At 46.6% G+C, this 27,067-nt stretch overlaps 1 protein-coding gene across 3 annotated transcripts in view; it reads left to right on the forward strand.

Moving 5' to 3' along the window:
* robo1 (roundabout, axon guidance receptor, homolog 1 (Drosophila)) overlaps nucleotides 1-25,241 on the forward strand; it is a 652,577-nt gene extending 627,336 nt beyond the window's left edge. For 2 of the 3 annotated variants that reach the window (XM_045703986.1, XM_045703985.1), the window contains 10 exons: nucleotides 2,699-2,853; nucleotides 5,718-6,104; nucleotides 6,957-7,070; nucleotides 8,354-8,498; nucleotides 9,204-9,446; nucleotides 12,924-13,417; nucleotides 13,585-13,749; nucleotides 24,051-24,326; nucleotides 24,518-24,711; nucleotides 24,838-25,241. In XM_045703986.1, the coding sequence (XP_045559942.1) occupies nucleotides 2,699-2,853; nucleotides 5,718-6,104; nucleotides 6,957-7,070; nucleotides 8,354-8,498; nucleotides 9,204-9,446; nucleotides 12,924-13,417; nucleotides 13,585-13,749; nucleotides 24,051-24,326; nucleotides 24,518-24,711; nucleotides 24,838-24,852 (2,188 nt within the window). In that variant the 3' untranslated portion in view covers nucleotides 24,853-25,241. The remainder of the gene's footprint in view (nucleotides 1-2,698; nucleotides 2,854-5,717; nucleotides 6,105-6,956; nucleotides 7,071-8,353; nucleotides 8,499-9,203; nucleotides 9,447-12,923; nucleotides 13,418-13,584; nucleotides 13,750-24,050; nucleotides 24,327-24,517; nucleotides 24,712-24,837) is intronic. The other variant, XM_045703987.1, reaches the window with a different exon arrangement.
* The last annotated feature ends 1,826 nt before the right edge of the window (nucleotides 25,242-27,067 follow it).

The following is a 27,067-nucleotide window of genomic DNA, read 5'->3' on the forward strand; positions in this document are numbered from 1 at the left end:
TCAGACAGCAGAGAGCTGGTCATCTGTTCAGACAGCAGAGAGCTGGTAGTCTGTTCAGACAGCAGAGAGCTGGTAGTCTGTTCAGACAGCTGTGCGATGGTAGTCTGTTCAGACAGCAGAGAGCTGGTAGTCTGTTTAGAAAGCAGAGAGCTGGTAGTCTGTTCAGACAGCAGAGAGCTGGTAGTCTGTTCAGACAGCAGAGAGCTGGTAGTCTGTTCAGAGAGCTGGTAATCTGTTCAGACTGCAGAGAGCTGGTAGTCTGTTCAGACAGCAGAGAGCTGATAGTCTGTTCAGACAGCAGAGAGCTGGTCGTCTGTCTAGACAGCTGAAGGATGGTAGTCTGTTTAGACAGCAGAGAGATGCTATTCTGTTTCAGACAGCAGAGAGCTGGTAGTCTGTTCAGACAGCAAAGAGCTGGTAGTCTGTTCAGACAGCAGAGAGCTGGTAGTCTGTTCAGACAGCAGAGAGCTGGTAGTCTGTTCAGACAGCAGAGAGCTGGTCGTCTGTTCAGACAGCAGAGAGCTGGTAGTCTGTTCAGACAGCAGAGAGCTGGTAGTCTGTTCAGACAGCAGAGAGCTGGTAGTCTGTTCAGACAGCTGTGCGATGGTAGTCTGTTTAGACAGCAGAGAGCTGGTAGTCTGTTTAGAAAGCAGAGAGCTGGTAGTCTGTTCAGACAGCAGAGAGCTGGTAGTCTGTTCAGACAGCAGAGAGCTGGTAGTCTGTTCAGAGAGCTGGTAGTCTGTTCAGACTGCAGAGAGCTGGTAGTCTGTTCAGACAGCAGAGAGCTGATAGTCTGTTCAGACAGCAGAGAGCTGGTAGTCTGTTCAGACAGCAGAGAGCTGGTAGTCTGTTCAGACAGCAGAGAGCTGGTAGTCTGTTCAGACAGCAGAGAGCTGGTCTTCTGTTTAGACAGCAGAGAGCTGGTCGTCTGTTTAGACAGCAGAGAGCCGGTAGTCTGTTCAGACTGCAGAGAGCCGGTAGTCTGTTCAGACAGCAGAGAGCTGGCAGTCTGTTCAGACTGCAGAGAGCCGGTAGTCTGTTCAGACAGCAGAGAGCCGGTAGTCTGTTCAGACAGCAGAGAGCCGGTAGTCTGTTCAGATGGTGTAAATTAGATAGAAACCAGGACAGGAGATGGATATCCTACTGCACTCCTCTTCTGTTCTGAAGCACTTAGTGGGTAAGTTGAGATGTCCGTGACCTCCTTTGATCTCAGTTCTGTTCAGTACTTTCAATGTTGGTGGTTTGGTGGAGCGTTGATGGTTCAGTGAGTGTTGGCTGTTTGGTGGAGCGTTGGTGGTTCAGTGAGTGTTGGCTGTTTGGTGGAGCGTTGGTGGTTCAGTGAGTGTTGGTGGTTTGGTGAAGCGTTGGTGGTTCAGTGAGTGTTGGTGGTTTGGTGGAGCGTTGGTGGTTCAGTGAGTGTTGGTGGTTTGGTGGAGCGTTGGTGGTTCAGTGAGCGTTGGTGGTTTGGTGGAGCGTTGGTGGTTCAGTGAGTGTTGGCGGTTTGGTGGAGCGTTGGTGGTTCAGTGAGTGTTGGTGGTTTGGTGGAGCGTTGTTGGTTCAGTGAGTGTTGGTGGTTTGGTGGAGCGTTGGTGGTTCAGTGAGCGTTGGGGTGGTTTGGTGGAGCGTTGGTGGTTCAGTGAGTGTTGGTGGTTTGGTGGAGCGTTGGTGGTTCAGTGAGCGTTGGTGGTTTGGTGGAGCGTTGGTGGTTCAGTGAGTGTTGGTGGTTTGGTGGAGCGTTGGTGGTTCAGTGAGCGTTGGGGTGGTTTGGTGGAGCGTTGGTGGTTCAGTGAGTGTTGGTGGTTTGGTGGAGCGTTGGTGGTTCAGTGAGCGTTGGTGGTTTGGTGGAGCGTTGGTGGTTCAGTGAGCGTTGGTGGTTTGGTGGAGCGTTGGTGGTTCAGTGAGCGTTGGTGGTTTGGTGGAGCGTTGGTGGTTCAGTGAGCGTTGGTGGTTTGGTGGAGCGTTGGTGGTTCAGTGAGCGTTGGTGGTTTGGTGGAGCGTTGGTGGTTCAGTGAGCGTTGGTGGTTTGGTGGAGCGTTGATGGTTCAGTGAGTGTTGGTGGTTTGGTGGAGCGTTGGTGGTTCAGTGAGCGTTGGTGGTTTGGTGGAGCGTTGGTGGTTCAGTGAGCGTTGGTGGTTTGGTGGAGCGTTGGTGGTTCAGTGAGCGTTGGTGGTTTGGTGGAGCGTTGGTGGTTCAGTGAGCGTTGGTGGTTTGGTGGAGCGTTGATGGTTCAGTGAGTGTTGGTGGTTTGGTGGAGCGTTGGTGGTTCAGTGAGCGTTGGTGGCTTGGTGGAGCGTTGGAGGTTCAGTGAGTGTTTTGCGGACGTGTATTTTCCATCAATGGGAGTGAGTTCTGTCTGGCTTTCTAACGCTCAGTGAAACAGTGTCATCGGCCATGGACAAGTCAAGAGCACATCATCTATTTATCTGAGCTTTCCTCTAATGCAAGGCCAGTGGAGCAGGGAGCAGGAAGGAGAGGGAGAGATAATTTCCTGTAAAACAACAACCTAATGCCTAGCTATAGGGATCATTTCAGTATATCAATCTGGAATTGAGTGAATCCCCATCGATCTGCCTAAAACCCCATTCATTACATGACATGCTCTTGTTAGTCATATCAATATGAATTCTTGCTGTGCTATAGTGGTGCAGCATTTTCCATTGTTAGTCAGTGTTGGCTGTTTTGTACCCCATCCTTCCAGGCCAGGTTTGCTGAACATTGGGGAGTCTGCTACCCAGCCCTGGTTGGCTGATACCTGGCCCAACTCCTGCTCCAATCACAACGACTGTAGCATGAACTGCTGCACCGCAGGACAGGGCAACAGTGACAGCAACCTGGCTACATACAGCCGCCCAGGTGAGTACGCTACACGCTGGAACAACACACCCAAACATAAACTGTACTAAAACAGTTATCCATGGGGGCAAAGTGGCACATGCCCCCTCAGATTTGTCCTGTTAAATATATATATATTTGTTTTGTTTTAGTTTTTTCTGTGTAATACTACTAGCCACTTAGCAATTTTCTGAAGTTGGCTTTAGCTAGCCCAGATAGATTCCCAATCTGTTTGGTAGACTTCATAAAAGCAAGCAATTAATAAATGTACTGAATAAGACTCACATTCCTTTCAGGATTTTAGCAGCGATGCAGAGAAGCATATATATATATATTATTATTATATATATATTTTAAACTACCAGTCAGGAGGATACAGACAGCTCAAGAGGTATACTTAGATATGCAGAAAAATATACATACATTTCTTCATAGAATTAAGCATAATGATTATGGTTGCAGGAAAAAGCTGTTTCAGGTGTTTGAAAAATGCTAAATTCTAGTCCCCCTCTGGACCAACACCCAGCCATTCTCACGTACTTTGTGCCCCCTCAGATTTTTGGGGTGCATGACACCCTGCTCTGAAAGCAAAGCATGGATAAGAATCATAAAAACCAGCGGACCTAGTCGGTAGAAAGCAGAGAGAAGTGAAGTGAAATCCCATATCTGGGTTAGCTCCCTTGAGACTTCTCTCTCTTACCTCTCTCCTCGCGAGGTCTCTATAAGAAAAAACCTTAAGGGAGGCTTAGGAGTAGGAGTATGTGTGTTTGATTTATTTCAGGTTAAAGCGGGGCGGTTTTAGGCAGGAAATAAAAGGAGCACGCTGGATGGGCCTTATGGGTTTACTCTGCTGCAAATCGATTTGCTCTGCTAATTTCCATACTGTTGTTATAGCCTGTAATGTCATTTCCACTAAGTGCTCAGTTATTTTAGAAATGTGGAGCAGTGGTAGAGATCAGGGCAGGACTGCAGACTGCAGCCAACACCGGGTGAAGAGATGGAGAGATGGAGAGAAAGAGAGGTACCTGGAAGAGTGCATAGATAGAAAGGGAACGAAGGAGGAAATGATGAGGGAGGATATGTAGCATACACAGATATAAATGGAGAGAGAAAGTAGAGGGGAAGAAAATTGGACAGAGAAAGAGAAAGAACGAGGGAGTTGGGAGGAAAGTAAAGAGAGCAGAAGAGATGGACAGTAACGGAGGGAGGGAGGGTTATGGTACACCTCCAGGTGACCTCTCAGTCAGCAGTACTTTCTATAAACAATAGGGATTGAGTTTGGCTCTGAAGCCAAAGGACACACACACACACACACACACACACACACACACACACACACACACACACACACACACACACACACACACACACACACACACACACACACACACACACACACACACACACACACACAAGAGCGCTAAGTACTCACACTCTACAGAGAAAGAGGGTCAACAGCTGGTAGAGGAGGGAGAAGTATGTCTCTTGGTGCATGGTGGGGACAAAGGATTTGAGGTTTTACACACATAGGTAGGACTTAACTAGGAAACGTGGACCCCAGCCCTGAACCTCCCTTTGACATACAGTAGGCTTAGAAGTTGAACTAAAGTAAAAGAGATGTACAGTAGTCGTTTGAACAAGCGTTTGGTCACGCGGCAGGCGTCTCTCCAGCTGTAGCGTCTGACAGATAGTACAGTAGTGTAGCGTCTCCTACCCACTCATTGACTCATTTACATTGTTGGCTTCAATCGTCTCCCCAAACAGGCTTACACACAATCCTAGTGTAGCAGATGTTCTGTTGTACTATTTGCTGTGCTTCCCCTGGGTTAAGCGACTTACTCAAGGACAAAGAAACACTGTACCCATAAAATAGATACCCATCTTCTAAAGTTACCCATCACAGTCAACACAAGAAAACCTAATCCGACTTTTCATTCCGTGGTGTGTTTAACTTTTCCCTAACATTGCTTCTGATGACAATCTGTGAGTTTGTTTGAGATGAGATGAAATGCTAAAAGCACTTCTCACTCACTGCATGTGTAAGACGTTAAGGAGCAGGCCTGGTGCTGGCTGCTTTGTGTGGCCAACCTAAACCCTGTGAAGGTTTAACAGGATCAGCGGCTAGGTGACAGAGCCGAGGGATACGAGTTAATATCCCTTTATCTAACACATAGGGGCCCTTTCTCCACATCTACCTCTGAAGTGCCTCAGATATCCCTCGGTTCTTGGAAATGTAAGGTTCACGTGCGCTCAGTTGTTCTACCTGTAGCCGTCCTTGATATTTACCGCAAGGCTGGCTCTCAGGTCTGCTGGAGGATTTGAATATTTTATGAGCCAGAGAAAATTGGATCTGTCAGTGGAGCTCTTTGCTGCACGCTTCCTTCCAACCTTCTGATACAGACATGTTCCACTGTCCTTCTCAATGAGCAAAGCCTCCTGGCCTGGCGTCTGACGGGGAGAATAGAGATGACGAAACACGTTGAGCTGTGGATGAGACAAAGACATTATCGAGACAGAAAGACAGAGAGAGCAGCCAGTGGAAGTATAATACTGCTCCAGTCACTCACCTGAACGAGATAGGGATAGTTGACGTACATAATGAACTGTAGTTTGCACTGAAATATATATAGCTGTCTAGACTGAGGGCACAGTGATCTGTTGAAAGGTACAAATGACTCGGGCTGATTTATTTCTGTGTCATTCTGAAATGTTAATCTTTTCAGCTTATTTTTTTTCCGGAATATGATGCCAGTGAATACAACTGAATACAATGCCATTTGTGCCATTCAGCACTTGGCAAACCTCTTCTTCTGAACCTAGCTATAGAAGCTAGTCTGGTCTTTGACTAAACCTTTCACCCTGCACCCGCTCCCCATGTTATCCAGCCGACTGCATCGCCAACTATAACAACCAGATGGAGAGCAAGCAGACCAACCTGATGGTGCCGGAGGGAGGAGTGTACGTAGACGTGGACCTCTCCAACAAGATCAACGAGATGAAGACCTTCAACAGCCCCAACCTGAAGGACGGACGCTTCGTTGGGCCAGGGGGACAGCCCACCCCGTACGCCACCACACAGCTCATTCAGTCTTCTATCCTGGGAAACAACATCAACACAGACAGAGACAGAGGGAGTGGAGGGGTAGGAGGGGGAGGGGAGACAAACGAGAAACACGGCTGGAAACCCACCCCTGTTCAGGAGCAGAAGCAACAGGAAATGACCTCACAGCTCCACCAGTATAACATCATGGAGCAGAACAAGCTGAACAAGGGTGAGTGTGTGGTGGGAATCAGTGGAGGTTAGGAGGTCAAACCATAGCCGTCTTCCATCTTTCTTTCTTCCCTTCTTTATTTCCTTTTCTCCCTGTGGATGGGCCCACCATGCTGAAGAATGTTCCTTTTTCACTGGCTTCCCTGCTGCCCCCATTCAGTCATATGAATAGAGAGCATCATCAGTCTCCCTCTCATTGTCTACTATGCATTTTCCTAACTCCTCTTTCCTCTCTGTGTTCATATACAATCTCTGCTCTACATTCTGGGTCAGGCCTGAGTTTCTGTCTTTACTGTCTGGGTTGTTCTTCATTGATCAAGTCTCGTAGCTACAGCTGTAAGGATTTTCTCCAGGTGTCAGGTATCTGAAGGAGAGATATCCATTTCTGTTGGAACTGACAGGCACTGAACTAAACTGTCATCACCTTGTTCTTACCTGCAGAAAATAGCTGCTACTTTAGTGACACCGTTTTCAGTTTCGTCATGGTCTCTTGTATGGAACAGAAATTGCATGTCTTCTCTCTCAGCACTCTTAGGAAGACAGCATCTACCGGACTGTTTATTCAGACAGTTTCAACTTACATTTCAACTTATTAGAGGTGTATGACACACATTTTAACACATCACAGGTTAAGATCATTATTTAGATGTGTTGTTACATTGTTAGCTCTTGTGTTACCCTAACTGTGATCATTAGTCAGTTAAACTCAAACAGTCTCTATGGATCTTTTGATATCATAATGTCCCCTTCTGTCCTTCATTTCCATAGGCTATCTATACTTTTCTAATGTGATAATCTAGTGTATGCTGCCCACCTTCCTCATGCTTACCATCCTCCTCCTCTCCCTTACCAGACCACTACAGAGGGGACTGTCCCATGGCTACTACCATCCTCTATAACCAGACCCACGAGGCCCACACCCAGGGCTCCTACAACAGCTCTGACCATGGCAGCAGCAGCACCTCCGGTGAGAGAGTGGGGAACGGGGGGTAAATCAGTATCTACAGCTATATGGCTGGTGTTTTACTGCGTGGATGTTTAGTGAATCACTTTTGTTGTTGTTTCCCGACCTTATTTTCCTCGAAGGCAATACATCGTACTGGGACTAATAATGTAATGCATGATGCTTTAAAATTGTTATTTTGATTCATTTCCATGTCAGTATCTTGAAGAGAAATTAAAATGCCTTCAGTGGAGGGAAAATGTAAAACATCCCAAGCATCAGTTTCCAGTCTGTGTGTGTTTCCAGTCAGTTTCCAGTCTGTTTCCAGTCTGTGTGTGTTTCTAGTCAGTTTCCAGTCTGTGTGTGTTTCCAGTCAGTTTCCAGTCTGTTTCCAGTCTGTGTGTGTTTCCAGTCAGTTTCCAGTCTGTGTGTGTTTCCAGTCAGTTTCCAGTCTGTGTGTTTCCAGTCTGTGTGTGTTTCCAGTCAGTTTCCAGTCTGTGTGTGTTTCCAGTCAGTTTCCAGTCTGTGTGTTTCCAGTCTGTGTTTGTTTCCAGTCAGTTTCCAGTCTGTGTGTGTTTCCAGTCAGTTTCCAGTCTGTGTGTGTTTCCAGTCAGTTTCCAGTCTGTGTGTTTCCAGTCTGTGTTTGTTTCCAGTCTGTGTCCGTTTGCAGTCTGTGTGTTTCCAGTCTCTTTCTTTTTCCTGTCTGTTTCCGGTCTTCGTCAGTTTCCAGTCAGTTTTTTCAATCCCATGTGCTTCTAACAGAAAAAAAATAAAAACCTAGTTAGACTAGTTAGACTGTTCCTTGTTGCTCAGACAAAACATTAATTAAACAAACATGAATTACCGTCCCCTTCATTCCTGCAAAGAGGAGGATAATCTCATCAGATATGCAGTGTTTGTTTCTGGACAAGGACTAATGACACACATTCCAGAGGGAATGCAACACTGCCTCCATAACGCCCAGGATCCATTCTGATATTGTATATGAAGTTCAGCTCATTAAAGAGCAGCCCTCTGTGCTCGCTGAGCTCACAGCTCATTGGCTTCTCATTCTTATTGGCTGCTGTTAATTGGCCTCAGATGTTTTGTCATTTCTTTCACATTTTCTATTTTCTCTTGGCAATGGGGAACATTACAGTTGAAAAATGACTGCGTTTTTGGTGGCATGACTGGCATGAATTACAAATTGAGAGGTAATGTACGTGGTGCATTTTTGTGGTGTCCATAAAGAGACGGGATGCTACTAGCCGACATGGGGATGTGTTTCTGCATGTTTCTGACTGAGTTCTTTGTTCATGTTTTTGCAGGGAGTCAAGGTCAAAAGAAGGGAGTGCGCACCCCCAAACTACCCAAACAGAGCGCAATGAACTGGGCTGACCTACTGCCTCCTCCCCCTGCTAACCCACCTCCCTGCCGCAACATGGAGGAGTACTCCCTGTCCATGGACGAGAGGTGGGACATGTCAACACACACACACACAAACACACACATACCAACACACACACACCAGTGGAAGTATACAAAACTTTTTTTGATATACTCAAAGGACCATTATTAACATGTTTTAACCACTCCTATATAAATGGTAGATTATCAGACACACAACAAGAAATGATCAGACAATTACATTGATGGAAGCTACAATCTACCTCGATACCTCGATATTAAGCTGATCCACCCCTAAAAAAAAAAAGATTAAAAAAAAAGAAAAACACACACACACGCACACGCACACGCACACGCACACGCACACACACACACACACACACACACACACACACCCCTCCCTGACGCAACATGGAGGAGTACTCCCTGTCCATGGATGAGAGGTGGGACATGTCCACACACACACACACACACACACACACACACACACACACACACACACACACACACACACACACACACACACACACACACACACACCTCCCTGCCACTCTATTCTTTCCTTTCATTTACTGAAAGAGTCAAATCTACCCTAAGGATTTTTGTTCTATTGTGTATCATTGCTAGGGTACATGTCAAACCTTTTCCTTTACATGTCTACCTTGGTAGCAGCACAACATGAATATGTACTAGCTACATTATTCAAGATATGAATGTTATTGTCACACTGAGTGACATCCAACTAACCAGCGTGTTTCCCTGTGTTGACAGTTATGACCCAGATATGCAGTGCTCCCTGCCCCCCTCCCGCATGTACCTGCAGCCAGACGAGCTGGAGGAGGAGGAGGAGATGGAGAGGGGTCCCACTCCCCCCGTCAGAGGTGCTGCCTCGTCCCCCGCCGCGGTGTCCTACAGCCACCAGTCCACAGCCACCCTCACCCCCTCGCCCCAGGAGGAGCTGCAACCCATGCTCCAGGACACAACAGACAGCATGGTCTCTGCACACGAACGCAGGTACTGGAAGGCGTTATACTGGATGAAATAGACTTTGATTGGCTGATATACAGTGGGTATAATAAGTATTCACCAACATTGGATTTTGTCACATTTTATTGTGATACGAAGAGGGATTGAAATAGATTTGTCATTGATCTACACAAGATACTCCATAATGTCGAAGTGAAAATAATATTCTACAAATGTAAACTAAAATACAAATAATAATAACTAAAATAGAATAAAAATAAAATATCAAAAAAAATTGTTAAATTAGATGTAAATGACAGAGGGAAAAGTATACAGAATCAAATATACAGAAAAATAATATTCAAAAACATGCATCCTGCACACAACAAGGCACTTAAACATGCATCCTGCACACAAGGCCCTAACATGCATCCTGCACACAACAAGGCCCTAACATGCATCCTGCACACAACAAGGCTCTAACATGCATCCTGCACACAACAAGGCCCTAATATGCATCCTGCACACAACAAGGCCCTAACATGCATCCTGCACACAACAAGGCCCTAACATGCATCCTGCACACAACAAGGCTCTAACATGCATCCTGCACACAACAAGGCCCTAATATGCATCCTACACACAAGGCTCTAACATGCATCCCGCACACAACAAGGCCCTAATATGCATCCTGCACACAACAAGGCTCTAACATGCATCCTGCACACAACAAGGCTCTAACATGCATCCTGCACACAACAAGGCCCTAACATGCATCCTGCACACAACAAGGCTCTAACATGCATCCTGCACACAAGGCCCTAACATGCATCCTGCACACAACAAGGCCCTAACATGCATCCTGCACACAACAAGGCACTTAAACATGCATCCTGCACACAACAAGGCCCTAACATGCATCCTGCACACAACAAGGCACTTAAACATGCATCCTGCACACAACAAGGCCCTAACATGCATCCTGCACACAACAAGGCTCTAACATGCATCCTGCACACAACAAGGCCCTAACATGCATCCTGCACACAACAAGGCTCTAACATGCATCCTGCACACAACAAGGCCCTAATATGCATCCTGCACACAACAAGGCCCTAACATGCATCCTGCACACAACAAGGCCCTAACATGCATCCTGCACACAACAAGGCTCTAACATGCATCCTGCACACAACAAGGCTCTAATATGCATCCTACACACAAGGCTCTAACATGCATCCTGCACACAACAAGGCCCTAACATGCATCCTGCACACAACAAGGCCCTAACATGCATCCTGCACACAACAAGGCACTTAAACATGCATCCTGCACACAACAAGGCCTTAACATGCATCCTGCACACAACAAGGCACTTAAACATGCATCCTGCACACAAGGCCCTAACATGCATCCTGCACACAACAAGGCCCTAAACATGCATCCTGCACACAACAAGGCACTTAAACATGCATCCTGCACACAACAAGGCACTTAAACATGCATCCTGCACACAAGGCCCTAACAGGCATCCTGCACACAACAAGGCACTTAAGCATGCATCCTGCACACAACAAGGCCCTAACATGAATCCTGCACACAACAAGGCACTTAAACATGCATCCTGCACACAACAAGGCCCTAACATGCATCCTGCACACAAGGCCCTAACATGCATCCTGCACACAACAAGGCTCTAACATGCATCCTGCACACAACAAGGCCCTAACATGCATCCTGCACACAACAAGGCTCTAACCTCTCTAGGGTAGGTGGCACCAAATGGTCCCACCTACGTAACAGCCAGTGTAATCCCGTGGCGCGTTATTCAAAAACCTCAAAAAATGCAAAAACTTCAATTTTTCAAACATATGGCTATTTTACACCATTTTAAAGACAAGACTCTCGTTAATCTAACCACACTGTCCGATTTCAAAAAGGCTTTACAACGAAAGCAAAACATTAGATTATGTCAGCAGAGTACCCAGCCAGAAATAATCAGACACCCATTTTTCAAGCTAGCATATAATGTCACAAAAACCCAGAAGACAGCTAAATGCAGCACTAACCTTTGATGATTTTCATCAGATGACACACCTAGGACATTATGTTATACAATACATGCATGTTTTGTTCAATCAAGTTCATATTTATATCAAAAACCAGCTTTTTACATTAGCATGTGACTAGCATGTGACTAGCATTCCCACCGAACACTGCCGGTGAATTTACTAAATTACTCACGATAAACGTTCACAAAAAGCATAACAATTATTTTAAGAATTATAGATACAGAACTCCTCTATGCACTCGATATGTCCGATTTTAAAATAGCTTTTCGGTGAAAGCACATTTTGCAATATTCTCAGTAGATAGCCCGGCATCACAGGGCTAGCTATTTAGACACCCAGCAAATTTAGCACTCACCAAAGTCAGATTTACTATGAGAAAAATGTTATTACCTTTGCTGTCTTCGTCTGAATGCACTCCCAGGACTTCTACTTCAATAACAAATGTTGATTTGGTTCAAAATAATGCATAGTTATATCCAAACAGCGGCGTTTTGTTCGTGCGTTCAAGACACTATCCGAAAGGGTAAATAAGGGTAACGAGCATGGCGCAATTCGTGACAAAAAAATTCTAAATATTCCATTACCGTACTTCGAAGCATGTCAACCGCTGTTTAAAATAATTTTTTATGCCATTTTTCTCATTAAAAAAGCGATAATATTCCAACCGGGAATCTGCGTTTAGGTAAACAGACGAAAGAAAATAAAGCATTCGGTCGACTCGGGCACGCGCCTAAGCCCATAGTACTCTGATCGGCCACTTGCCAAAAGCGATAATGTGTTTCAGCCAGAGGCTGCCTCGATATCGTTCAGCTTTTTCCCGTGCTCTGAGAGCCTATGGGAGCCGTAGGAAGTGTCACGTTAGAGCAAAGATCCTCAGTCTTCAATAAAAAGAGCCAAGATGAAACACAACTTCTCAGACAGGCCACTTCCTGCATGGAATCTTCTCAGGTTTTGGCCTGCCATTTGAGTTCTGTTATACTCACAGACACCATTCAAACAGTTTTAGAAATTTTAGGGTGTTTTCTATCCAAAGCCAATAATTATATGCGTATTCTAGTTACTGGGCAGGAGTAGTAACCAGATTAAATCGGGTACGTTTTTTATCCGGCCGTGTCAATACTGCCCCCTAGCCCTAACAGGCTAACATGCATCCTGCACACAACAAGGCACTTAAACATGCATCCTGTACTTATCTCATCAAGGTATATTAGTGTTTTATTTGTCAGTAATCTTTTTTGTAGATCATTGACAAAAAATGACAATAAATCCATTTTAATCCTACTCTGTAAAACAATAAAAAAGTGAAGAAATCCAAGAGGGATTAGTACTGATGGCACCCACTGTAGTAATGACTTTAAAAGTCTGTGCAAAAAAATCTATCATGATTTATAATTGAATTTATATAATTGATTTGGTATACCCTACATTAAGAACATGTCTCCTGCTGTTTCAGACGCCATGTAGTGAGCCCCCCTCCCCGGCCCCTCTCCCCCTCACACACCTACGGCTACATCTCCAGCCCCCTGTCCCTGGACACAGATGGCATGGAGGAGGAGGAGGAGATGTTGGAGGAAGAGGAGGAGGAAGGGGACGAGACAGACGCGGAGGTGGCCAAGGTGCACCACCACCACACCCACCCTCACCACCCTCACCACCCCCAGCAAATGCACACCAGGAGGCTGCTGCTGCGGGGCCTGGAGCAGACCCCAGCCTCCAGCGTGGGGGACCTGGAGAGCTCTGTGACGGGCTCCATGATCAACGGCTGGGGTTCAGCCTCCGAGGAGGACAACGCCTCGTCAGGACGCTCCAGCGCCGTCAGCTCCTCAGACGGATCCTTCTTCACAGACGCCGACTTCGCCCAGGCCGTGGCGGCTGCTGCAGAGTACGCAGGCCTCAAGGTGGCCAAGTACCCCAACCCCACGCAAGGCCAGGAGGGAGGCCCCGGAGGTAAGCACATATATTGTGATGTCACTTTATCAAGAACAGTAGAAAACAAGATCATGAGCACCTTGTAACTTTGAATCAATATGATTCCCTTATTCTGCAAGCCCTTTGACAGGGGGAAAACCTTTTCATGGTTTCATGTGCCTTACCAAATGTGTCTTTCCCTTCAGCGCGAAAGTACCAAATGATCCCCTCAGGCCATCGTCCTGGCAGCCCCCCGTCCACAGACAGTAACATGAGCACGGCCAACATGCATAAGAGGCCTCCTAAGAAGCAGAAACAGCACCCTGCAGCGGGCCACCCAGGGCTCCAGAGACGAGAGACCTACGCAGAAGGTACAGTACAGAACCACACTCTGCTCATTCATCACTAAAGTACTGTATGAGGTGGAAGGTCATAATGAGTACTGGAGCTGTACCATGGATCCATCTGTATTCTAGTGTTCTACTACTGTAATACCTCATAATGAGTACTGGTTCTGTACCATGGATCCATCTGTATTCTAGTGTTCTACTACTGTAATACCTCATAATGAGTACTGGAGCTGTACCATGGATCCATCTGTATTCTAGTGTTCTACTACTGTAATACCTCATAATGAGTACTGGAGCTGTACCATGGATCCATCTGTATTCTAGTGTTCTACTACTGTAATACCTCATAATGAGTACTGGAGCTGTACCATGGATATACCTGTATTCTAGTGTTCTACTACTGTAATACCTCATAATGAGTACTGGAGCTGTACCATGGATAGACCTGTATTCTAGTGTTCTACTACTGTAATACCTCATAATGAGTACTGGAGCTGTACCATGGATATACCTGTATTCTAGTGTTCTACTACTGTAATACCTCATAATGAGTACTGGAGCTGTACCATGGATCCATCTGTATTCTAGTGTTCTACTACTGTAATACCTCATAATGAGGACTGGAGTGCCATGACCTGTTTTTTATATTATCATAATGAGTACTGGAGCTGTACCATGGATAGACCTGTATTCTAGTGTTCTACTACTGTAATACCTCATAATGAGTACTGGAGCTGTACCATGGATAGACCTGTATTCTAGTGTTCTACTACTGTAATACCTCATAATGAGTACTGGAGCTGTACCATGGATATACTGTATTCTAGTGTTCTACTACTGTAATACCTCATAATGAGTACTGGAGCTGTACCATGGATCCATCTGTATTCTAGTGTTCTACTACTGTAATACCTCATAATGAGTACTGGAGCTGTACCATGGATCCATCTGTATTCTAGTGTTCTACTACTGTAATACCTCATAATGAGTACTGGAGCTGTACCATGGATAGACCTGTATTCTAGTGTTCTACTACTGTAATACCTCATAATGAGTACTGGAGCTGTACCATGGATATACCTGTATTCTAGTGTTCTACTACTGTAATACCTCATAATGAGTACTGGATCTGTACCATGGATCCATCTGTATTCTACTGTTCTACTACTGTAATACCTCATAATGAGGACTGGAGCTGTACCATGGATAGACCTGTATTCTAGTGTTCTACTACTGTAATACCTCATAATGAGTACTGGTTCTGTACCATGGATCCATCTGTATTCTAGTGTTCTACGACTGTAATACCTCATAATGAGTACTGGAGCTGTACCATGGATCCATCTGTATTCTAGTGTTCTACTACTGTAATACCTCATAATGAGTACTGGAGCTGTACCATGGATAGACCTGTATTCTAGTGTTCTACTACTGTAATACCTCATAATGAGTACTGGATCTGTACCATGGATCCATCTTTATTCTAGTGTTCTACTACTGTAATACCTCATAATGAGTACTGGAGCTGTACCATGGATATACCTGTATTCTAGTGTTCTACTACTGTAATACCTCATAATGAGTACTGGATCTGTACCATGGATCCATCTGTATTCTAGTGTTCTATTACTGTAATACCTCATAATGAGTACTGGAGCTGTACCATGGATCCATCTGTATTCTAGTGTTCTACTACTGTAATACCTCATAATGAGTACTGGAGCTGTACCATGGATCCATCTGTATTCTAGTGTTCTACTACTGTAATACCTCATAATGAGTACTGGATCTGTACCATGGATCCATCTGTATTCTAGTGTTCTACTACTGTAATACCTCATAATGAGTACTGGATCTGTACCATGTATCCATCTGTATTCTAGTGTTCTACTACTGTAATACCTCATAATGAGTACTGGAGCTGTACCATGGATAGACCTGTATTCTAGTGTTCTACTACTGTAATACCTCATAATGAGTACTGGAGCTGTACCATGGATATACCTGTATTCTTGTGTTCTACTACTGTAATACCTCATAATGAGTACTGGTTCTGTACCATGGATCCATCTGTATTCTAGTGTTCTACTACTGTAATACCTCATAATGAGGACTGGAGCTGTACCATGGATAGACCTGTATTCTAGTGTTCTACGACTGTAATACCTCATAATGAGTACTGGTTCTGTACCATGGATCCATCTGTATTCTAGTGTTCTACTACTGTAATACCTCATAATGAGTACTGGATCTGTACCATGGATCCATCTGTATTCTAGTCCCCTAATACTGTAATACCTCACTACCCTGCCCCACCCATGTGATGTATGATATGGTGTCTGCCTGAGACGCAGTGTCCAGGAGTGAGTGAGTGTGAGTGTGTCATAAGTCAGAGCTTTAATCATTCTCCTCTTGTGTGTGTGCATGCACGCCAAGCATCGTTCCAATCTGCGGCTGTGCAGAGCAGAGCAGACTGGGGTAGAATGGAGGGGTATGGAGGGGGCCTGTTTCAGGGGACTACGGTCCAGCTCCAGCCCGTTCTGCTGCTGCTGACACTGGGATGTCTTCCTCTCCAGCTAGCCACTAATGAAATTACCCCAGGTGCTTATTGAAGTGGCCCCCTGGCCTCCACTCCAGGAGTCAGGAATAAACAAAGCAGGGGCCAACTACAGAGTAACAACGCACAGCACCGGGAATATGCTTATCCTTGTCAAAAGTGAAGGATGTCAACTTTAAGGTTATTAATTGTTTAATGTGTGGCCCACGTGTTACAACAAAGCTGGACATTTAGTTAGGTGTTCCTCTGGGATTTAGCGTTTGGAAAGGTATTTTTGTGTGTGTGTGTGTGTGTGTGTGTGTGTGTGTGTGTGTGTGTGTGTGTGTGTGTGTGTGTGTGTGTGTGTGTGTGTGTGTGTGTGATGTGTGCATGCATGTGTGTGTGTGTGTGTGTGTGTGTGTGTGTGTGTGTGTGTGTGTGTGTGTGTGTGGATGTGTGCATGCATGTGTGTAGTTGTGTGTGTCTGTGCATTGTCTCTGTGAATGTGTGTGGGTAGATGTGTGTGGGTAGATGCGTGTGTTCGTGTATGTGTGTTTGTGTGTGTGCGTACGTGTGTGTGTGTGCATGCGTGCATATGTGTGTGTGTGTGTTGAGAGTGTGAGTGTGTGTGTGTGTGTGTGTGGAGCTGGCTCTCCACTTACTGTGAGGTGTCCTTGTGTGTTGGAAGCACTTGACAGGGAGATTTAATATCCAGCCCCACTCTGAGCCAGACCAGCTATCACTGCACCAAATTCTAGCCCCTCCTCCTCTCCTCCCCTCCATCCCTCCATCCCTCCATCCCTCCTTCCCTCCATCCTGCCTTCCACCCCATCCCCTCCCTTTGAAGTAATCTCTCCACCCCTCACTCTGCTCTCCTCCAGCTCCCTCCGTCTCCTCCCTCCTCCCTCACCCCCCCTCTTTGTTCCCTATGTGTGTCTGAGAGGAGTAAGGAGGAGAGGAGACAGACACTTCTCCAGCCCTGGCTGTCTGTCTATCAGTATGGTCTGGTCACGGATTGGATCTGAATGGGTTTTCATTTTCATTTGGAAGTTATTGGCGTGTCCTGTAGTGAGGGAGCGGGGTGAGTGACGGAGAGGTGATTGGGGTGGAGAGAGGTGATTGGGGAGGAGAGAGGTGATAGGGAAGGAGAGAGGTGATAGGGAAGGAGAGAGGTGATAGGGGAGGAGAGAGGTGATAGGGGAGGAGAGAGGTGATAGGGGAGGAGGGAGGTGATAGGGAAGGAGAGAGGTGATAGGGGAGGAGAGAGGTGATAGGGGAGGAGAGAGGTGATAAGGGAGGAGTTGGTGATAGGGGAGGAGGGACGTGATAGGGAAGGAGAGAGGTGATAGGGGAGGAGAGAGGTGATAAGGGAGGAGATAGGTGATAGGGAAGGAGAGAGGTGATAGGGGAGGAGAGAGGTGATAGGGGAGGAGGAGTAGATAGGGGAGAAGGAGTAGACAGGGGAGGAGAGAGTAGACAGGGGCGGAGAGAGGTGATAGGGGAGGAGAGAAGTGATAGGGAAGGAGAGAGGTGATAGGGGAGGAGAGAAGTGATAGGGGAGGAGAGAGGTGATAAGGGAGGAGATAGGAGAGAGGTGATAGGGGAGGAGAGAGGTGATAGGGGAGGAGAGAGGTGATAGGGGAGGAGAGAGGTGATAGGGGAGGAGAGAGGTGATAGGGGAAGGAGAGAGGTGATAGGGGAGGAGAGAGGTGATAGGGGAGGAGAGAGGTGATAGGGGAGGAGAGAGGTGATAGGGGAGGAGGGAGTAGACAGGGGAGGAGAGAGTAGACAGGGGCGGAGAGAGGTGATAGGGGAGGAGAGAGGTGATAGGGGAGGAGAGAGGTGATAGGGGAGGAGAGAGGTGATAGGGGAGGAGAGAGGTGATAGGGGAGGAGAGAGGTGATAGGGGCCCCCACATATTGATATATACTGCAGTATACCCCCCACATGTTGATATAGACTGCAGTGTACCCCCCACATATTGATATAGACTGTGTTGTACCCCCCACATATTGATATAGACTGTAGTGTACTCCCCACCTGTTGATATAGACTGTGATGTACCCCCCACATATTGATATATACTGTTGTGTACCCCCCACATATTGATATATACTGCAGTGTACCCCACACATATTGATATATACTGCAGTATACCCCCACATATTGATATATACTGCAGTGTACCCCCCCCCCACATGTTGATATAGACTGCAGTGTACCCCCACATGTTGATAGAGACTGTAGTGTACCCCCACATGTTGATATAGACTGCAGTGTACCCCCCACATGTTGATATAGACTGTAGTGTACCCCCACATGTTGATATAGACTGCAGTGTACCCCCCACATGTTGATATAGACTGTAGTGTACCCCAACATATTGATATAGACTGCAGTGTACCCCCCACATGTTGATATAGACTGCAGTGTACCCCCACATGTTGATATAGACTGCAGTGTACCCCCCACATGTTGATATAGACTGCAGTGTACCCCCACATGTTGATATAGACTGTAGTGTACCCCAGCATATTGATATAGACTGCAGTGTATCCCCCACATGTTGATATGGACTGCAGTGTACCCCCACATGTTGATATAGACTGTAGTGTACCCCCACATGTTGATATAGACTGCAGTGTACCCCCCACATGTTGATATAGACTGCAGTGTACCCCCACATGTTGATATAGACTGTAGTGTACCCCCACATATTGATATAGACTGCAGTGTACCCCCACATGTTGATATAGACTGCAGTGTACCCCCCACATGTTGATATAGACTGCAGTGTACCCCCCACATGTTGATATAGACTGCAGTGTACCCCCCACATGTTGATATAGACTGTAGTGTACCCCAGCATATTGATATAGACTGCAGTGTACCCCCCACATGTTGATATGGACTGCAGTGTACCCCCCACATGTTGATATAGACTGTAGTGTACCCCCCACATGTTGATATAGACTGCAGTGTACCCCCCACATGTTGATATATATACTGTAGTGTACCCCCACATATTGATATAGACTGTAGTGTACCCCCCACATATTGATATAGACTGCAGTGTACCCCCCACATGTTGATATAGACTGCAGTGTACCCCCACATGTTGATATAGACTGTAGTGTACCCCCACATGTTGATATATACTTCAGTGTACCCCCCACATGTTGATATAGACTGCAGTGTACCCCCAACATGTTGATATAGACTGCAGTGTACCCCCACATGTTGATATAGACTGCAGTGTACCCCCCACATGTTGATATAGACAGCAGTGTACCCCCCACATGTTGATATATATACTGTAGTGTACCCCCACATATTGATATAGACTGTAGTGTACCCCCACATATTGATATAGACTGCAGTGTACCCCCACATGTTGATATAGACTGCAGTGTACCCCCAAATGTTGATATAGACTGTAGTGTACCCCCACATGTTTATATAGACTGTGATGTACCCCCACATGTTGATATAGACTTCAGTGTACCCCCCCACATGTTGATATAGACTGTAGTGTACCCCCACATGTTTATATAGACTGTGATGTACCCCCCACATGTTGATATAGACTTCAGTGTACCCCCCCACATGTTGATATAGACTGCAGTGTACCCCCACATGTTGATATAGACTGCAGTGTACCCCCACATGTTGATATAGACTGCAGTGTACCCGCCACATGTTGATATAGACTGCAGTGTATCCCCCCCACATGTTGATATAGACTGCAGTGTACCCCCACATGTTGATATATACTGTAGTGTACCCCCACATGTTGATATAGACTGCAGTGTACCCCCACATGTTGATATAGACTGCAGTGTACCCCCACATGTTGAATATAGACTGCAGTGTACCCCAGCCTAAACCCCAAACGCAGGCATGTTGATAATAGACTGCAGTGTACCCCCAGGGGCATGTTGATATAGACTGCAGTGTACCCCCACATGTTGATATAGACTGCAGTGTACCCCCCCACATGTTGATATAGACTGCAGTGTACCCCCACATGTTGATATAGACTGCAGTGTACCCCCCCCACATGTTGATATAGACTGCATTGTACCCCCCCACATGTTGATATAGACTGCAGTGTACCCCCCCACATGTTGATATAGACTGCAGTGTACCCCCACATGTTGATATAGACTGCAGTGTACCCCCCCCACATGTTTATATATATATATATATATATATATATATATATATAGAGAGAGAGAGAGAGAGAGAGAGAGAGAGAGAGAGAGAGAGAGAGAGATGCACATGTGTGATGTAGTAAGACATTTTCGGGGACCACCTTTGGCTCGTGACCTCTACTTTCAGAACTACTGGCTAAAAAGTATACAAAAGTAGCAGAGAATCCCTTTAACTTTGATTGTGTCAGTAAAGATGATAGACCTTTCAAACATTATGCAACATTATCTGCAAGGGTGATATATAACGGCTACATTATCAGAATTCCTCTTTTAACAACCTCTATACTGTATGATTCATTGCATTATCTCTATCACATTATTACAAATATCAGAAATGGTAAAAAAAAAAAAAAGTTATGCATGCAAATTAGACAAAGTGAAAATGATATCAAACTTTTTACCATTGCAACATTTGATGTACAGTCACATTCACTGTGTTTGTCTCATGCTTGCTATAGAGTTCACAGCTGGCAATGCCTCATCGTGATTGGTTATTCCCAACAATTTACAAGTTGGTCAATGACTATCCATCTTCACTATCCTTCCTTTGCGTTACCTCAATCTGTGGTGAATAGCTGAGAAACTTTTCTGAATTGATTTTCCTCCTGGCTCGGGATTTGTCTGAGCGGAATCTTAACATCATCCTAAAACCCACTCTGAGCTGGGAGTTTTTTAAGTCTTATAACAGGTTTTAACAGGATTCCTAGGACCTTTTCGGAGATGCTTTGTGGATAAGGGCCCTGCTATTAAAACCTGGCCTCTTTCCTCACCTCCATGTGTCCATAAATCTGCCTGGCTGTCCTCTCCTCTCCTCCTCCTCCTGTAGTGGGCTATATCTCACAGATAGTGGCATTGATCGGATCCTGACGGAGGTAGGAGGCAGGGGAGAAATGAAAGAAGCTTTTCCACCCTATGATATTGACTGACCCACTGTGTATTCAGGAGGTGTGTTTTGTGGGTGTGTGTGGGGGGGGGATAATCAGGAAAGTGTATTAGACCTTCCTGATTTGGTCAAAGCGACACAGACAAAACACACCGGCAACCCCTTTAGCCCCCGAGTGTGTAAAAGGTATTCAGGGAAGCTGGGTGTGAGCGACATTGGGAAGCTGGGTGTGAGTGATGTTGGGAAGCTGGGTGTGAGCGACGTTGGGAAGCTGGGTGTGAGCGACGTTGGGAAGCTGGGTTTGAGCGACGTTGGGAAGCTGGGTGTTAGCGACGTTGGGAAGCTGGGTGTGAGCGGCGTTGGGAAGCTGGGTGTGAGCGGCGTTGGGAAGCTGGGTGTGAGCGACGTTGGGAAGCTGGGTATAAGCGGCGTTGGGAAGCTGGGTGTGAGCGGAGTTGGGAAGCTGGGTGTGAGCGACGTTGGGAAGCTGGGTATAAGCGGCGTTGGGAAGCTGGGTGTGAGCGGAGTTGGGAAGCTGGGTGTGAGCGGAGTTGGGAAGCTGGGTGTGAGCGGAGTTGGGAAGCTGGGTGTGAGCGGAGTTGGGAAGCTAGGTGTGAGCGGAGTTGGGAAGCTGGGTGTGAGCGGCGTTGGGATGCTGGGGGTGAGCAGTGGCAATGGTTGGTTGCTATGTTTATTAACTTTGTAATCCTGTGTGGATTATGGACCATGCTGGCCCACAGAGCTGAGCCATCCCTCAACTGGGCCTCTGATTAAAAGATGAAAAGATATCGATCGCAAGTGGAGCAGACAAGGCTTTTCTCAGGCAGCGTGTTTTGTTTGTGTGTGTGTGTCTGTAGAGGTGTGAGCGCTTAGGCAGCCCACCAGTCAGGCTCATATGAATAATGACTCAAGGACAGACAGCATTGATTCATCGACAGGGGAAATGGAGCGGGACAGAGAGCCAGCTGCTGACCGTCACGCTCCCCTCTGCTAACCCTCTCTCTCCTCCATCTCTCTCCATCTCTCTCTCCTCCATCACTCTCTCTCCTTCATCACTCTCTCTCCTCCATGTCTCTCGCTCTCCATTTCTCTCTCCTCCGTCTCTCTCTCTCTACCTCAATCTCTCTCTCTCCTCAATCTCTCTCCACCATGTCTCTCTCTCTCCTCTGTCTCTCTCTCCATCTCTATCTCCTCCATCACTCTCTCTCCTCCTGCTCTCTCTCCTCCATCGCTCTCTCTCCTCCATCTCTCTCTCTCTCCATAATCCCTCTCTCAATCTCTCTCTCCTCCAACTCTCTCTCTCTCCTCCATCTCTCTCCATCGTCTCTCTCTCATCCAACTCTCTCTCCTCCATCTCTCTCTCTCTCCTCCATACCTCTCTCTCCTCCATCTCTCTCTCTCCATAATCCCTCTCCATAATCCTTCTCTCAATCTCTCCCTCTCATCCATCTCTCCCTCTCCTACATTTCTCTCTCCTCCAACTCTCTTTCCTTCATCTCTCTCTCCTCCATTTCTCCCTCTCTTCCATCTCTCTGTCCTCCATCTCTCTCCCTCTCCTCCATCTCTCTCTTTCCTCCATCTTGCTGCCTCTCCTCCATCTCTCTCTCCTCCATCTCGCTGCCTCTCCTCCATCTCTCTCTCCTCCATCTCTCTGCCTCTCCTCCATCTCTCCCTCCTCCAACTCTCTCTTTCCTTCTTCTCTCTCTCCTCCATCTCCCTCTCCTCCCTCTCCATACCTCTCTCTCCTCCATCTCTCTTTTCCTCCAGCTCCATCTCTCACTCCTCCATCTCTCTCCTCCATCTCTCTTTCTCTCTCCTCCATCTCTCTCTCTCCCTTCCATCTCTCTCTCCTCCTTCTCTTTCTCTCCATCTCTCTCTCCTCCATCTCTCTCTCTTCAATCTCTCTCGCCTCCATCTCTCTCTCCTCCATCTCTCTTTCTCCTCCATCTCTCTCTTCTATCTCTCTCTCTCTTTCCTCCATCTCTCTCTCCTCCATCACTCTCTCTCTCCATCTCTCTCTCCTCCATCACGCTCTCTCTCCATCTCTCTCCTTTTTTCCTTTTTCTCTTCTCTCTTTCCCGTCTCCCCTCTTTCACTTTGTCACCTCTCTCACTTCCTCCCCTCTCTCACTTTGTCCCCTCTCTCACCTCGTCCCCTCTCTCACGTCGTCCCCTCTCTCACTTTGTCCTTTCTCTCACCTCGTCGCCTCTCTCACCTCTTTCCCTTCACTCCTCCCTCCCTCGCCACCATATTCCATTTCTCCCTCTCTACCTGCCATTACCCCTTATCTCCCCACTGTCTCCCATTTGTCGTCCCAGGCTGTGTGTACACAGTACAGTCCAGAGTGCTTCCGCTTGGCCAGTATGTGTATACACAGTAGGCTCTAATGGGTAGGCTCTAATGGGTAGACTCTAATGGGTAGCCTCTAATGGGTAGGCTCTAATGGGTAGCCTCTAATGGGTAGGCTCTAATGGGTAGGCTCTAGTGGGTAGCCTCTAATGGGTAGGCTCTAATGGGTAGGCTCTAATGGCTAGGCTCTAATGGCTAGGCTCTAATGGCTAGGCTCTAATGGCTAGGCTCTAATGGTGCTAATCCAGAGCACATTGACTCATTATCTTCCATCTCACACCCTAACACAAGTTTTCAACTGAGTAACTAATGTCCTCCTCTTCCTTTGTTTATCTTCCAGATCTGCCTCCTCCTCCCATCCCCCCTCCAGCAGGGCTCAAGTCCCCCACACACCCCTCCAAGACATCCCTGGAGGCCCGGGGGATGATGTCTCCCAAGGCAGGCGAGGGCAGGGACAGGAGAGGGGGCTCAGGAGGAGGGTACCGGCCACGGGAGGGATCGGACCCCCGTACCAGCTCCTCAGAGCGCCGGGAGACCCAGGACAGACAGAAGATCCCCCGCGCAGGGAAAGGGAACAAACAGGAGGGGGGCAGCACCAAGGCACGCCAACACCCAGGTACAGAGAACATGGAACTAGTGGCATTTAACCTAGTAGTAGTGTGTTCTTGTAGTGTAGTGTGAACCTAGTGTTCTTTCTGCTCTGTAGACATGCCGCTCTGACAGTGCAACTTTAGATTGTGAATAGCTGTAGGTATTGTGTTGAAGGACATGAGTTCTCAGTGTGTCCTGTCTCCTCTTTTGTCCCAGGACCAGAGGACATCCTGCCCTACAGCCGCCCCTCCTTCCCCACAGTCCACAGTCCCAGAGACAGGGACCCCAGCTCCTCCAGCTCTATGTCCTCCCGGGGCTCAGGGGGCCGGCGGAGAGGAGAGGGGGGGCCGGGGGCCCGCAGGAACCCCAACGACATGGGGGCCTTCCAGCCAGGAGACGATGACTTAGAGGTACAGTACTTGCCGACTGGCTAACTCATAGTGTTACTGCAGATTTAGTATTGGTCGATTAGATTAAATGCTGTGTATATATTTTTATGCTTGTTGAAATGTCTGTTTTGTTGTCCTTTTCCCCAGATGGTGGAGACCTGAAGTACTAGATGGGATGAACAGGAAGTACTGTCCAGAATGAAGTTTCTGAGAAGAGGAATGCTGTGATCGTTCCTCTGTCCATTTTAAATATCTCAGTATCTCACCATCATGTTTGCTGACAAATACTGTACATCAATTGTGTTTCTATACACCTGGAAAACAGACCAATTGTTTTTCTAATTTATCATTTTCTATGTCCATTTTACAGAAGAAAAAAAATGCCGGAGGAAAAAAGAATGGTACTTGAATCCAAAGCAAAATACTCATTAGAACATACACTATATACAGTACCAGTCAAAAGTTTGGACACACCTTCTCATTTCAGAGTTTTTCTTTATTTTTACTATTTTCTACATTGTAGAATAATAGTGAACACATTAAAACTATGAAATAACACATATGGAATCATGTAGTAACCAAAAAAGTGTTTAAAAAAATCAACATTTATTTTAGATTTTAGATTCTTCAAAGTAGCCACCCTTTGCCTCAATGACAGCTTTGCACACTCTTCACATTCTCTCAACCAGCTTCATGAGGTAGTCACCTGGAATGCATTTCAATTAACAGCTGGGTCTTGTTAAAAGTCAATTTGTGGAATTTCTTTCCTTCTTAATGCGTTTGAGCCAATCAGTTGTGTTGTGACAAGGTAGGGGTGGTATACAGAAGATAGCCCTATTTGGTAAAAGGCCGAGTTCAGAGTAGGTGAACGGATGATCTCTTCATGTGTGGTTCCCACCATGAAGAATGCAGGAGAAGATGTGATGGTGTGGGGGTGCTTGCTGGTGACACTGTCTGTGATATATTTAGAATTAAAGGCAGACTTAACCAGCATGGCTACCAAAGCATTCTGCAGCGATACTCCATCTCATCTGGTTTGCTGTTAGTGGGACTATCATTTGTTTTTCAACAGGACAATTACCCAACACACCTCCAGGCTGTGTAAGGGCTATTTGACCAAGAAGGAGAGTGATGGAGTGCTGCATCAGATGACCTGGCCTCCACAATCACCCGACCTCAACCCCATTGAGATGGTTTGGGATGAGTTGGACCGCACAGTGAAGGAAAAGTAGCCAACAAGGGCTCAACATATGTTGGAACTCCTTCAAGACTGTTGGAAAAGCATTCCAGGTGAAGCTGGTTCAGAGAATGCCAAGAGTGTGCAAAACTGTCATCAAGGCAAAGGTTGGTTACTACATGATTCCATATGTGTTATTTCATAGTTTTGATGTCTTCACTGTTATTCTACAATGTAGAAAATAGTAAACATAAAGAAAAACCCTTGAATGAGTAGGTGTGTCCAAACTTTTGACTGGTACTGTAGATACAGCAGTATGTGGACACCCCTTCAACTTAGTGGTTTTCACTATTTCAGCCACACCTGTTGCTGACAGGTGTATAAAATCAAGCACACAGCCATTCAATCTCACCAAAGAGCTCAGTGACTTTTAACGTGGCTCTGTCATAGGATGCCACCTTTCCAACAAGTCAGTTTGTGAAATTTCTGCCCTGCTAGAGCTGCCCCGGTCAACTGTAAGTGCTGTTATTTTGAAGTGGAAACGTCTAGGGACCAACAACGGCTCAGCCGTGAAGTGGTAGGCAACAAAAGCTCACAGAACGGGACTGCTGAAGCGTGTAGAGGGTAAAAATCGTCTGTCCTCGGTTGCAACACTCACTACCGAGTTCCAAACTGCCTCTGGAAGCAACGTCAGAACAAGAACTGTTCGTCGGGAGCTTCATGAAATGGGTTTCCGTGGCCGAGCAGCCGCACACAAGCCTAAGATCACCATGCGCAATGTGAAGCATCGGCTGGAGTGGTTTAAAGCTTGCCGCCATTGGACTCTGGAGCAGTGGAAACGCGTTCTCTTGAGTGATGAATCACGCTTCGCCATCTGGCATCGGATGCAAGGAGAACACTACCTGCCCAAATGCATATTGCCAACTGTTAAGTTTGGTGGAGGAGGAATAATAGTCTGTGGCTGTTTTTCATTGATCAGGACCCTTAGTTCCAGTCAAGGGAAATATTAACACTACAGCATACAGTTACAATCTAGACGATTCTGTACTTCCATCTTTGTGGCAACAGTTTAGGGAAGGGCCTTTACTGTTTCAGCATGACAATGCCCCCATGAACAAAACGAGGTCCATACAGAAATGGTTTGTTGAGATCGGTGTGGAAGAACTTGACAGGCCTGCACAGAGCCCTGACCTCAACCCC

Source organism: Salmo salar, chromosome ssa20 (genome assembly GCF_905237065.1).
Source record: "Salmo salar chromosome ssa20, Ssal_v3.1, whole genome shotgun sequence".
In the NCBI taxonomy this organism is placed as follows: Eukaryota; Metazoa; Chordata; class Actinopteri; order Salmoniformes; family Salmonidae; genus Salmo; species Salmo salar.